We start from the raw sequence: 13,565 nt of genomic DNA, 5'->3' as shown, positions 1-13,565 counted from the left end.
CATGGTTCTGTATTTATATAAAAGTGGAAATGGGGGACATTTTGTCCATTATAGAAATGTAGGGCCCACTCTAATACAGTAACCTCCCTTTTCTGATGTGCTGTTCTGGTCCTCATGCATGTTAATGTCTTAAAGAGGAAGGAAAGGACAGTTCTATACCAGCTTCTTGTATCCTGACTATTTGAAATATGTGTCAACCACAGAACTGACAGTTACTATCAGTTTCCACACACGGCCAATAAGTTGACTCACTGTACAAGACCTCTCCCCTTCACTTCCCTCTGTAAGTACTCTTTACAATATCTTGAAAAATAGTTTTTGGTTTTAAGTCATATACTTGAGGGTAATGTATCATGTTACTTCTTGTCATGTTTTCAGTTGTGTTTTGGTTGTTACATCAGGCCCAGTATTCATAAAGGTTCTCAGTGTAGGAGTGTTGATCTACATAGGGAAGAAATGATTAACCAAGGTAAAAAATGCCCGTGTGTGCATATGTGTATGATAACAGGCTACATTCGCTAGCTAATGTTATGTGTATGCTCTCCACTTTCTGGAGGACCGAGTTTTGAAATCAGTGGAATTCAAGTATGATAGCTAAGGAGATGGAGAAAACACCAGTCTGGATTATATCACCAAGCTAAGGGCAACCATGCATGGCATCAGACAGGAGACGTGTCCAACCATAATGTATACTGGTAAGATGTTCTAGCTAGCTACATTTTCAGATATTGCATGTTTCTAAAGAGATGAGTGGGGCTAAGGCTTAAGAGGGTGTGAACAATGCTGAATGGGTGTAGACAAAGAATGGCTCTTCAATAGTAGTACCAAAACATTGAAAGACGGTTTTCTCTAAAGTGAGTTTACAAGTTGATCAACTTTCAAAGCAAAATTACTTTCCCATTATTTCTTCAAATGCAGTGATATACAATTTTGTAGCTCAGAGTCTCTACTTTTATCCAATGTAAAAAACAGAAATTCAAATGTTGCTACATAAGACTGAATCCAGGTGGTGAGTCACATTTGTGACCATGCCCTGTTCGCATCAGATTTACTATAAGAAAAATTGGATTACCTTTGCTGTTCTTCGTCAGAATGCACTCCCAGGACTTCTACTTCAACAACAAATGTTGGTTCGGTTCCAAATAATCCATAGTTATATCCAAATAGCACCGTTTTGTTTCTGCGTTCAAGACACTATCCAAAGGGTAACGAAGGGTGACGCGCGGACGCGTATCGTGACAAACAATTTCAAAATATTCCATTACCGTACTTCGAGGCATGTCAAACGCTGTTTAAATTCAATTTTTATGCGATTTTTCTCGTAAAATAGCGATAATATTCCGACCGGGAGTCGTTGTTTTCGTTCAAAGACTGAAAATGCAAATTGGACTCTTCACGTCCACGCACACACCCGTCTCATTGTTCTCAGATTGACCACTATCCAAATGCGCTACTGTTTTTCAGCCAGAGACTGCAGAGTCATCATTCAACGTTCTGGCGCCTTCTGAGAGCCTATGGGAGCCTTAGAAAGTGTCACGTTACAGCAGAGATCCCCTGTTTTGGATAGAGATGACAAAGAAGGCCAAGAAATGGTCAGACAGGGTACTTCCTGTACAGAATCTTCTCAGGTTTTGGCCTGCCATTTGAGTTCTGTTATACTCACAGACACCATTCAAACAGTTTTAGAAACTTTGGAGTGATTTCTATCCAAAGCTACCAATTATATGCATATTCTACTTTCTGGGCAGGAGTAATAACCAGATTAAATCGGGTACAATTTTTATCCGGCCGTGAAAATACTGCCCCCTATCCATAACAAGTTAACGACAGTTGTTAAACAAACTGAAAGGGTGCATACAATTGCTGCTGCACTGTAACAATGGTTAATGCAGTTCTGATTAATAAAAAAGTATACCAGTTTCATTTAAGGACCACAAGAAATGGCAGCTGTGCTATATACATTGCAAAATAGTTGGGAAGAGGTTTTTGATGAACTGACACACAAAATGACACCAGAGTTTTTCAATTTAAATTGTTATAGAAAATTATTGCAACGAATAGAATGTTATATTTATGGGGGATACAACCATCCCAGCTCTGCAGATTTTGCTGTGAAGAGACAGAATCATTAGATAATTTGTTTTGGTACTGTCCATAAGTAGCTTGTTTTTGGTCGCAGCTACAGGAATGGATGAAGAATTGCAACATTTACCTGGAGTTAACTCTGCAAATAGCACTGCTAGGTGATTTAAAAAGTCATAGTCAATCTATCAATAATATAATAATCCTCTTAGCAAAAAAATTTATCTTTAATATACAATCTTTATAAACAATGAGAATAGAAAGGTTTCAAACTTTTGTGAAAGATCACAGCACAGTAGAGAAAAATATAGCAAAAAGAAATCATAACTGGATTGTGTTCAGAGATAGATGGAAGGGGTTGAGTGGAGTTGAAGGGTGGGAGAAAAATAACAAGACAACTAATGTAAAATATACTTTGTCTGTAAAATATATATAGGTTCAGAACTTTTGTGAAACAGCACAGTTGGAAAATATATGGCAAATAGAAATCAAAACTGAATGTTGGGACAGAAAAAAAGATAACTCTTGTAAAAATGTTATTTTATTTCACCTTTATTTAACCAGGTAGGCAAGTTGAAAACAAGTTCTTATTTACAATTGCGACCTGGCCAAGATAAAGCAAAGCAGTTCGACACATACAACACAGAGTTACACATGGAGTAAAACAAACATACAGTCAATAATGCAGTAGAAAAATAAGTATATATACAATGTGAGCAAATGAGGTGTACTTTGCACCGTTCATCTTTCCCTCAATCCTGACTAGTCTCTCAGTCCCTGCCACTGAAAAACATCCCCACAGCATGATGCTGCCACCACCAAGATTCACCATACGGATGGTGCCATGTATGATTGGTAGAGTGCTGCAGAGATGTTTGTCCTTCTTGAAGGTTCTCCCATCTCCACAGAGAAACTCTGGAGCTCTGTCAGAGTGACCATTGGGTTCTTGGTCACCCTGACCAAGGCCATTCTCCCCCAATTGCTCAGTTTCGCCGGGCTGCCAGCTCTAGGAAGAGTCTTGGTGGTTCTAAACTTCTTCCATTTAAGAATGTTGGACACCACTGTGTTCATGGGGACCTTCAATGCTGCAGAAATATTTTGATACCCTTCCCTGACTCTGTGCTCTGACATGCACTGTTAACTGTGGGACATTATATAGACAGGTGTGTGCCTTTTCAAATCATGTCCAACCATTTGAATATACCATAGTTGAACTCCAATTAAGTTGTAAACACATTTCAAAGATGATCAATGGAAACAGGATGCAGCTGATCTCAATTTCGAGTCTCATAGCAAAGGGTCTGAAAACTTATGAAATAAGGTATTTCTGTTTTGTATTTTTGATACATTTGCAAAAAATTCTAAACCTGTTTTTGCTTTGTCATTATGGGTTATTGTGTGCGGATTGATGAGATTGATATTTTATTTGATACATTTTTGAATAAGGCTTTAGCATAACAAAATGTGGAAAAAGTCAAGGGGACTGAATACTTTACAAATGCACTGTAGATAACAGGCAACATTAAATTATATATGGAAAACAGACAGCATTAGATTATATATGCATAACAGGCTACATTAAACTATATGTGGATAACAGCAACGTTAGACTATATATGGATAGCAGTCTACATTAGACTATATATGGATAACATGCTACATTAGACTATATGTGGATAACAGACAACATTATAATATATATGGATAACAGGCTACATTAGACTATATATAGATAACAGGTTACATTAGACTATATATGGATAGCAGGCTACATTAGACTATATATGGATAGCAGGCTACATTAGACTATATATGGATAACAGGCTACATTAGACTATATATGGATAACAGGCTACATTAGACTATATATGGATAACAGGCTACATTAGACTATATATGGATAACATGCTACATTATATATATGGGTAAAAGACAACATTAGACTAAATATGGATAATTGGCTACATTAGACTATATATGGCTAACAGGCTACATTAGACTAAATATGGATAACATGCTACATTAGACTATATATGGATAACAGGCTACATTAGACTAAATATGGATAACATGCTACATTAGACTATATATGGATAACATGCTACATTATATATATGGATAAAAGACAACATTAGACTATTTATGGATAAAGGATACATTAGACTATATTTGGATAACATGCTACATTAGACTATATATGGATAACATGCTACATTAGACTATATATGGATAACAGGCTACATTAGACTATATATGGATAACAGGCTACATTAGACTATATATTGATAACTGGCTACATTAGTCTATATATGGATAACAGGCTACATTAGACTATATATAGATAACATGCTACATTAGACTATATATGGATAACAGGTTACATTAGACTATATATGGATAACAGACTACATTAGACTATATATGGATAACAGGCTACATTAGACTATACAGTATATGGACAGCAGCAGTCAATACAGCAGGCTATGGTGATGATGATACTGATTCCTCTGCTAACTAATGCTACTACCGGTACAGAAGGGTCAGGATTGTAACAGAAGATTATCAAATCAAATGTTAATGGTCGCATACACGTTTAGCAGATCTTATTGTCGGTGTAGCAAAATGCTTTTTTCTTAGCTCCAACAGTGCAGTAGCATCTAACAATACACAACAATACATAAAAACCTAAAAGTAAAGTAATGGAATTAAGAAATATTGAAATATCAGGACAAGCAATGTCGTTTTCCGGAGTATAAATATATAGAATAGTTTATGTACAGCAATAGTTGAATAGGATGGACTTGAGTAGACTACAGTATTTACATATGAAATGGCTGAACCGTGTGTACATTTTTTTTAAAGTGACCAGTGTTCCATTATTAAAGTGACCAGTGTTCAATTATTAAAGGGACCAGTGTTCAATTATTAAAGTGACCAGTATTACATTATCAAAGTGACCAGTCTTAATTTATTAAAGTGACCAGTGTTACTTTATTAAAGTGACCAGTGTTCCATTATTAAAGTGACCAGCGTTACTTTATTAAAGTGACCAGTGTTACAATATTAAAGTGACCAGTGTTACAATATTAAAGTGACCAGTGTTAATTTATTAAAGTGACCAGTGTTACTTTATTAAAGTGACCAGTGTTCCATTATTAAAGTGACCAGCGTTACTTTATTAAAGTGACCAGTGTTACAATATTAAAGTGACCAGTGTTCCGTTATTAAAGTGACCAGTGTTCCGTTATTAATGTGACCAGTCTTCCGTTATTAAAGTGACCAGTGTTCCGTTATTAAAGTGACCAGTGTTCCGTTATTAATGTGACCAGTGTTCCGTTATTAAAGTGACCTAGTTACAATATTAAAGTGACCAATGTTCGATTATTAAAGTGACCAGTGTCACGTTTTTAAAGTGACCAGTGTTCCATTATTAAAGTGACCAGTGTTCCATTATTAAAGTGACCAGTGTTCCATTATTAAAGTGACCAGTGTTCCGTTATTAAAGTGACCAGTGTTACGTTATTAAAGTCACCAGTGTTACGTTATTAAAGTGACCAGTGTTATGTTACTAAAGTGACCAGTGTTACTTTATTAAAGTGACCAGTGTTCCGTTATTAAAGTGTCCAGTGTTCCGTTATTAAAGTGACCTGTGTTCCATTATTAAAGTGACCTTGGTTCCGGTATTAAAGTGACCAGTTTTCCATTATTAAAGTGACCAGTGTTCCGTTATTAAAGTGACCAGTGTTCCGTTATTAAAGTGACCAGTGTTACGTTATTAAAGTGACCAGTGTTACATTATTAAAGTGACCAGTGTTAAATTATTAAAGTGACCAGTGTTATGTTACTAAAGTGACCAGTGTTACTTTATTAAAGTGACCAGTGTTCCGTTATTAAAGTGACCAGTGTTCCGTTATTAAAGTGTCCAGTGTTCCATGTCTATTAGCATACGGCAACAGCCTATGTTGCAGGATTGAGTAACCGGGTGGTAGCCGGCTAGTGACAGTGACTAAGTTCAGGGCAAGATACTGGGTGGGTGCCGGCTACTGATTGCTATTTAACAGTCTGATGGCCTTGAGATAGAAGCTGTTTTTCCATCTCTCGGTCCCAGCTTTGGTGCACCTGTAATGACCTCGCCTTCTAGATGATAGTGGGGTGAACAGGCCGTTGCTCGAGTGGCTGAGGTCTTTGCTTATATTTTTCTTCCTGTGACACTTGGTGGTGTAGATGTCCTGAAGGGCATTCAGTGTGCTCCCGGTGATGCGTTGGGCTTATCGCACCACCCTCTGTAGATTCCTGCAGTTGCGGATGGTACAGTTGCCATACCAGGCGGTGATGACAGCCCAACAGGATTCTCTCAATGGTGCATCTGTAAAAGTTTGTGAGGGTCTTAGGTGACTAGCCACATTTCTTCAGCCTCCTGAGGTTAAAGAGGACCTGGTGCGCCTTCTTCACAACACTGTCTGTGTGGGTGGACCATTTCAGATTGTCAGTGATGTGTACACCGAGGAATTTGAAGGATTTCACCTTCTCCACTGCAGCCCCATCAATATGGTTTGGGGTGTGCTCCCTCTGCTGTATCCTGAAGTCCACGTTCAGCTCCTTCATTTTGTTGACGTTGAGGGAGGGATTATTTTCCTAGCACCACTCCGCCAGGGCCCTCGCCTCTTCCCTGTTGGCTGTTGTGTCATCTGCAAACTTGTTGATTGAGTTGGAGGCGTGCGAGGCCACACAGTCATGGGTGAACAGGGAGCACAGGAGGGGGCTGAGCAAGCATCCTTGTGGGGCCCCTGTGTTGAGGATCAGCATAGTAGAGGTGTTGTTTCCTACCTTCACCACCTGGGGGCGGCCCATCAGGAGGTTCAGGACCCAGTGGAACAGGGCGGGGTTCAGATCCAGGGCCCCGAGCTTAACGATGAGCTTGGAGGGTATTATGGCATTGAAGGCTGAGCTGTAGTCAATGAACAGCATTCTTACAGAGTTATTCCTCTTGTCCAGATGGTATAGGGCAATGTGCAATGCGATGGCTATTGCATCATCCGTGGATTTATTGGGGCGGTATGTGAATTGCAGTGAGTCCAGGGTGTCAGGTAAGTTTGAGGTGATGTGATCCTTAACTAGCCTCTCAAAGTACTTAATGATGACAGAAGTGAGTGCTATGGGGCGATAGTCATTTAGTTCAGTTACCTTCGCTTTCTTGGGTACAAGAACAATGATGGACATCTTAAAGCAAGTTGAGGCAGCAGACTGGGATAGGGATAGATTGAATACGTCCGTAAAGCCAGCTGAACTGTGCATGCTCTGAGGACCCGGCTAGGGATACCGTCTGGGCCAGCAGCCTTGTGAGGGTTAAAATTCTTAAATCTCTTACTCACGTCGGCCACGTAGAATGAGAGCTCATAGTTTTTGGGAGCGGCCCGTGTCGGCGACACTGAGATATCCTCAAAGCTGGCGAAGAAGGTGTTTAGCTTCTCAGGTAGCAAGACGTCGGTGTCCGCGATGTGGCTGGTTTCCCATTTATAATCTGTGATTGTCTAGAGTCCCTGCCACATATATCACATACGATAGTGGCAAGTTATACTACTGCAGACATCAGTGTTTGTATCCTTAAATGTGACTTCGTCAATTTTTTTATATATTTTTTATTTTTTATTTCACCTTTATTTAACCAGGTAGGCTAGTTGAGAACAAGTTCTCATTTACAACTGCGACCTGGCCAAGATAAAGCAAAGCAGTGCAACACAAACAACAACACAGAGTTACACATGGAATAAACAAACATACAGTTAATAATACAGTAGAAAAAGTCTATATACACTGTGTGCAAATGAGGTAGGATAATGAAGGTAAGGCAATAAATCTGCCATAGTGGCGAAATAATTACAATACAGAAATTAAACACTGCATTTATAGATGTGCAGAAGACGAGTGTACAAGTAGAGATACTGGGGTGCAAAGGAGCAAAAATAGATAACAGTGTGGGGATGCGGTAGTTGGATGGGCTATTTACAGATAGGCTAGCCAGTCTTGTGCTTCACCATTTTTTGTGATTTGTTTCCAGTTTGTTATGTTGTTTTTAGCCAAACATTATTAAGGAAATTATTATTAAGATGGTGCCGTAATATTGAGATGCCAGCAGGGAGAGGTCTAGAACACTGGACACTTTTGTAGGTGAGGAGGAGTGTACATTGAATTGATTAGTAGAATAGAATGAATGATATCATGGAACTGACCACATGTAAATTAAACTTTGACTTGTTACATATAGAACTCAGAATGTGTTGCCTTGCCCCTCTAAGTTATTATAAACATTCCAAATAGAATAGTGAACAAATGGTTTACATGGTTCTGTATTTAAAGAAGTGTAAGGTCTATCATTTGGAAGTGTATGACCCACTCTTATACACTAACCTCCCCTTTCTGATGTGCTGGTCTGGTCATTGTACATGTTAATGTCTTAAGGAGGAAGGATTTCTGCATCACCTACCTGTGCCCTGACTACTTTAAATATGTATGAACCACAGTACTCCCATGCACTGTTAGTAAGTTGACTTACAGTACAGACCTCTCCTCTTCACTTCACTCTGTTAGTACTCTTGACAAAATCTTGAAATATTGTTTTTAGTTATTTGTATTTAGTCATAAGTCATAGACTTGAGGGTAATGTATCCTTTACTTCTTGTTATGTTTTGAGCTGTGTTTTGGTTGTTACATCAGGGCCAGTATTCAATAAGTGTCAGTGTAGGAGTGCTGATCTAATCAAATCAAATGTTATTTGTCACATGCGCCAAATACAACAGGTGTAGACCTTACCGTGAACTGCTTACTTACAAGCCCTTAACCAACAATGCAAATCAGGAAATAGAGTTACATCGGGATGACATGATTAACCAGGTGGAACACGACATGCTCAGTGTAACGCTGTAGTGTGTGTGTGTGTGTGTGTGTGTGCATGTATGTGTGTGTGTTCGTGAGTGCGTATGTCGGTGTGTGAGTCACTTGCTGTTTATCCTCACAGCTTGGGGATAGGAGATATCATTGAACCTGGTGGTCAGTCTTTAGGCTGCTGTACAGCTTGAAGGACCATAGAGGATTGAACGTTTATCATCCTATATTTGGGGTTTTGAGAATAAAACAGCTTCAGAACAATCAAGGTGGAAAAATGTGTTAACAGTACAGCAGATCTACAGATCTGTTCAGGAAGTGATTGTTGTTGATGATGATGATGTATGTTGTATTTCACCAGCTAGTGAGTTGTTGTTTATGTTTCTAAGACTGCAGGGTGGGAGATGCAACAATGGCTTTGAGACAAGCAGGAAGTATGTTGGTGGTCTTTTTCTGGTCTGTGGCAGGTATGGCCCCTTTCACAACTGTTTTAGTTGCCCTGTGTTTCAATTTACAAACATGTCTAAAAGGTTAAGAGTCATAATGTTATTCTGCTGTTCTGTTTGGCGTATCTACTTCACTTTATATAGTTGTCTTTCACTCCTCATTGAGAGATGCTTATCTGTGGTTTCCATTCACACTCAACTCAGCAACTATGGCAACAAAATGTGGACACAAACTTCTGCTTTTGTGAGCCATTTTGGCTTAATTGTGATACCCTTGTGTTGTGTGACTGTGGGTTTCAGTTGTAATGGGTCAGGATGGCTGGAGTGTGACATACACCCCTCAGAGTATCTGTGCCTTGAGGGGGTCAACAGTTGACCTGACCTGCTCTTACACATATCCCAGTGGTACAGTCAGAACAACCCTCTGGTTCACTAAATGGGAGACTGGTGTAGAAACTGAAGATCTAGGTCAGGACCCAGAGAATGCAGGTCATGTGGAGTATCATGGGGATAAGAAGAATGGTCACACCCTGACAATCACAGACCTGAGAGAGAAAGACTCAGCTACGTACAAGTTCAGATTATTAACAGATCAGGAAGGAGGGACATATACTGGAAGTCCTGGAGTCACTCTGTCTGTCACAGGTACAGTAAAAATTAGCTTTTCTTTTGAATTCCAATTAGTTCTGGACAATTGTTGTGGTGTGTATGTATAGTAGTCTGTATAACATAGTATTTCTTCCATCTTTGTATTAGAGTGATAAGTCAGTGATAAAGGGATTTACAGTGATATTGTTTTTTCTCCAGGTCTTCAGGTGAAGGTGACTGGTGGACATCAGGATAAGACACTGACCTGTAGCACCACCTGTACTCTGACTGACAACCCCACCTACATCTGGTACAAGAACGGACAACATCTAGATGAGAGCACCTCCCCCCAGTACAAAAGCTCAGTCTCCAGCAACTACATTGATGGTTATTCCTGTGCTGTAAAAGGCCAGGAGGATCTCCACTCTCCTGCAGTGTGTGAGTGTGAATTTAATACATTATACTGTGTGTTGGTTTCATTTTGTCATTTGAGAACTTGTAGCATTTCTAGAAAGAACTGAGAATATAATCCAGTTGTCCTCTTGTTATGTCACTGTGTTTCAGGTGTTCAGGGTCAGGACTGCAACAGAGTAACTTACACCAAGAGGAGAATCTGTGTCTTGAAGGGGTCAACAGTGGCCATATCCTGTACTTATGTTGGTTATAATAGAGTCAAATCATCACTTTGGTTTAGTCCTAAACAGAGTGCTAGTTGGACTAATAAGTTGACACCTGAGGACCTAACCAGAGACCCAGGGTATGCAGGTCGTGTGGAGTACGCTGGAAGAGAGAGTGAAACATATGAAGGTCCCTCCTCCCTGAGAATCACAGATCTGAGAGAGGAGGACTCAGCTGAGTATCGCTTCCCTTTTAAAACTCAAAACTTTGAATGGGGTCATAGTTTCCCAGGAACAACTCTGTCTGTCACAGGTAATACTACACTGTATGATACAACTGTAAATCATATTGAATTACAGGAGAAAATAAATGAACCATCCTGTTAACACAGAGGTGTATGTGGTTTTATACATATTGTTTCAGGTCTGCAGGTGAAGGTGACTCCTGCTGCAGAGGGACAGAAGACACTGACCTGTAGCACCACCTGTACTCTTACTGGTAACCCCACCTACATCTGGTACAAGAACGGACAACGTCTAGATGAGCCCACTTCCCAGAAGTACTCTGTCAATAGTTATTATTCAGACAGTTACTCCTGTGCTGTAGAAGGCTATGAGGATCACCACTCTCCTGCAGTGTGTTAGTATGAATGAAACTAGTATTTTATGTGGTATTATTTAGAACCGATAAGAACAGTATTACTTTCTCTATCAATATTCTTAACAATATACATTGGAATGATAAACAGTTTTATAGATGTATGTACATGTACAATTCAAAATGAACCTTTCCAATACATCTGAAACACTTGAAACTATTCTCATTATCGTTTCAGGAATTGATCAGCTTCATTTTGTTTCAGGTGTTTGGGGTGAGAGCTGTATGAATGTGACTTACACCCATCAGAGTATCTGTGCTTTGAAAGGGTCAACAGTGGACATATCATGCTTTTACACACATCCCAGTTGGCATAACGTCACAGAAGTATCCTGGTTCAACAAATGGGAGTCTGGTGTACCTAAAGACCTGAGCCAGGACCCAGAGTATGCAAGTCGTGTGGAATACCATCGACAAACAGAAAAGGACTCCACCCTGAGAATCACAGACCTGAGAGAGAGTGACTCAACTGAGTACAAGTTCAGATTTACAACTGCTGAGGCAAGATGGGGGTACAGCTTCCATGGAACAACTCTGACTGTCACAGGTAACACTGAATACCACATTATACAGTTTTGAAGAGTCATGATGTTAATAATTAACTCACACCAATTTTGAACCGTATACGCTTTTTTCGCTCTCCTTTAATTCAGGTTCTCAGGTGGAGGTGACTCCTAAATGGAGTTCACAGTCGAAGACACTGTCCTGTAGCACCACCTGTACTCTGAGTAACCCCAACCCCATCTATATCTGGTACAAGAACGGACAACATCTAGAGGAAAGCAACTCCACCCAGTACAAAGACGCAGTGTCCAGTAACAGTAAAGACAGCTACTCTTGTGCTGTAAAAGGCCATGAGGATCTCCACTCTCCTGCAGTTTGTGAGTGTTTATTTAACCTGCTTGGGATAGGGGGCAGTATTTTCATATAATTAGTAGATTTGGATAGAAAACACTCTAAAGTTTCCAAAACTGTTTGAATGGTGTCTGAGAGTAAAACAGAACTCATACGGCAGGCCAAAACCTGAGAAGATTCCATACAGGAAGTGCCCTGTCTGACAATTTGTTGTCCTTCTGTTGCATCTCTATTGAAAATACAGCATCTCAGCTGTAACGTGACATTTCCTAAGGCTCCCATTGGCTCTCAGAAGGCGCCAGAAAGTGGAATGGGGTGTCTGCTGTCTCTGGGCGAAGAACAGCAGGAGAATTTGTGAGTGGTCAGCCTGGGGACAGTGATACTGGAGATGCGCGGTCATGAGACTACTCCATTTTTTTCTTTCAGCCTTTGAATGAATACAACGTCGCCGGTTGGAATATTATCGCTATTTTACGAGAAAAATAGCTTAACAATTGATTTCAAACAGCGTTTGACATGCTTCGAAGTACGGTAATGGAATATTTAGACATTTTTTGTCATGAAATGCGCACCCTTCGGATAGTGACCTGAACGCACGAACAAAACGGAGCTATTTGAATATAACTATGGATTATTTGGAACCAAAACAGCATTTGTTGTTGAAGTAGAAGTCCTGGGAGTGCATTGTGACGAAGAACAGCAAAGGTAATCCAATTTTTCTAATAGTATTTCTGAGTTTAGGTTGTCCCAAACTTGGTGGGTGTCAAAATAGCTAGCCGTGATGGCCGAGCTATGTACTCAGAATATTGCAAAATGTGCTTTCGCCGAAAAGCTATTTTAAAATCTGACACCGCGATTGCATAAAGGAGTTCTGTATCTATAATGCTTAAAATAATTGTTATGTATTTTGTGAACGTTTATCATGAGTCATTTTGTAAATTCATCGGAAGTTTGCGGTGGGTATGCTAGTTCTGAACATCACATTCTAATGTAAAAAGCTGGTTTTTGATATAAATATGAACTTGATTGAACAAAACATGCATGTATCGTATAACATAATGTCCTAGGAGTGTCATCTGATGAAAATCATCAAAGGTTAGTGCTGCATTTAGCTGTGGTTTTCGTTTTTGTGACATATATGCTTGCTTTGAAAATGGCTGTGTGATTATTTTTGGCAGGATACTCTCCTGATGTCACGCTTGTGTGTAGTGGGTGAGGAATCAAATGCAGGAAGCTGCGATGCAGGGTAGTGGCTTTAATAAGCACAACGGAAAAAATACAAGCCTTCCCAAACACAGCGATCAAAGCGCACAACAAAACAAGGTGCCCCAAACACAGGGGGACAAAACACTGTTGGTGCAAACACACGCACTACTGAAAATTACAAAATCAGAGTGTCACCAAGCAAGCAAACAGAGAAACACAATCACGTACAAA

General features: G+C 39.7%; 2 protein-coding genes across 6 annotated transcripts in view; both read left to right on the top strand.

The window, feature by feature from the left end:
• LOC115178712 (uncharacterized) overlaps positions 1-13,565 on the top strand; it is a 361,651-nt gene that overhangs the window by 227,153 nt on the left and 120,933 nt on the right. The window lies entirely within an intron of this gene.
• LOC115178719 (uncharacterized) lies at positions 9,252-11,117 on the top strand. Its single transcript, XM_029740009.1, has 4 exons — positions 9,252-9,431; positions 9,711-10,055; positions 10,218-10,436; positions 10,563-11,117. The coding sequence occupies exons 1-4, from the start codon at positions 9,377-9,379 to the stop codon at positions 11,000-11,002; spliced, it is 1,059 nt and encodes a 352-aa protein (XP_029595869.1). The 5' UTR covers positions 9,252-9,376; the 3' UTR covers positions 11,003-11,117.

The sequence above is a fragment of the Salmo trutta genome, chromosome 38 (genome assembly GCF_901001165.1).
Source record: "Salmo trutta chromosome 38, fSalTru1.1, whole genome shotgun sequence".
In the NCBI taxonomy this organism is placed as follows: domain Eukaryota; kingdom Metazoa; phylum Chordata; class Actinopteri; order Salmoniformes; family Salmonidae; genus Salmo; species Salmo trutta.
This window is presented reverse-complemented; position numbering and strand designations above follow the sequence as displayed.

What these genes read in the sequence shown, in the direction of transcription:
- LOC115178719 (XM_029740009.1), top strand. Translation starts at nt 9,377, where the DNA reads ATGGCTTTGAGACAAGCAGGAAGTATGTTGGTGGTCTTTTTCTGGTCT. An exon ending in CTTTTTCTGGTCTGTGGCAG is followed by an intron (nt 9,432 to 9,710) that starts GTATGGCCCCTT and finishes TGTGGGTTTCAG; the next exon opens with TTGTAATGGGTCAGGATGGC. An exon ending in TCTCCACTCTCCTGCAGTGT is followed by an intron (nt 10,437 to 10,562) that starts GTGAGTGTGAAT and finishes ACTGTGTTTCAG; the next exon opens with GTGTTCAGGGTCAGGACTGC.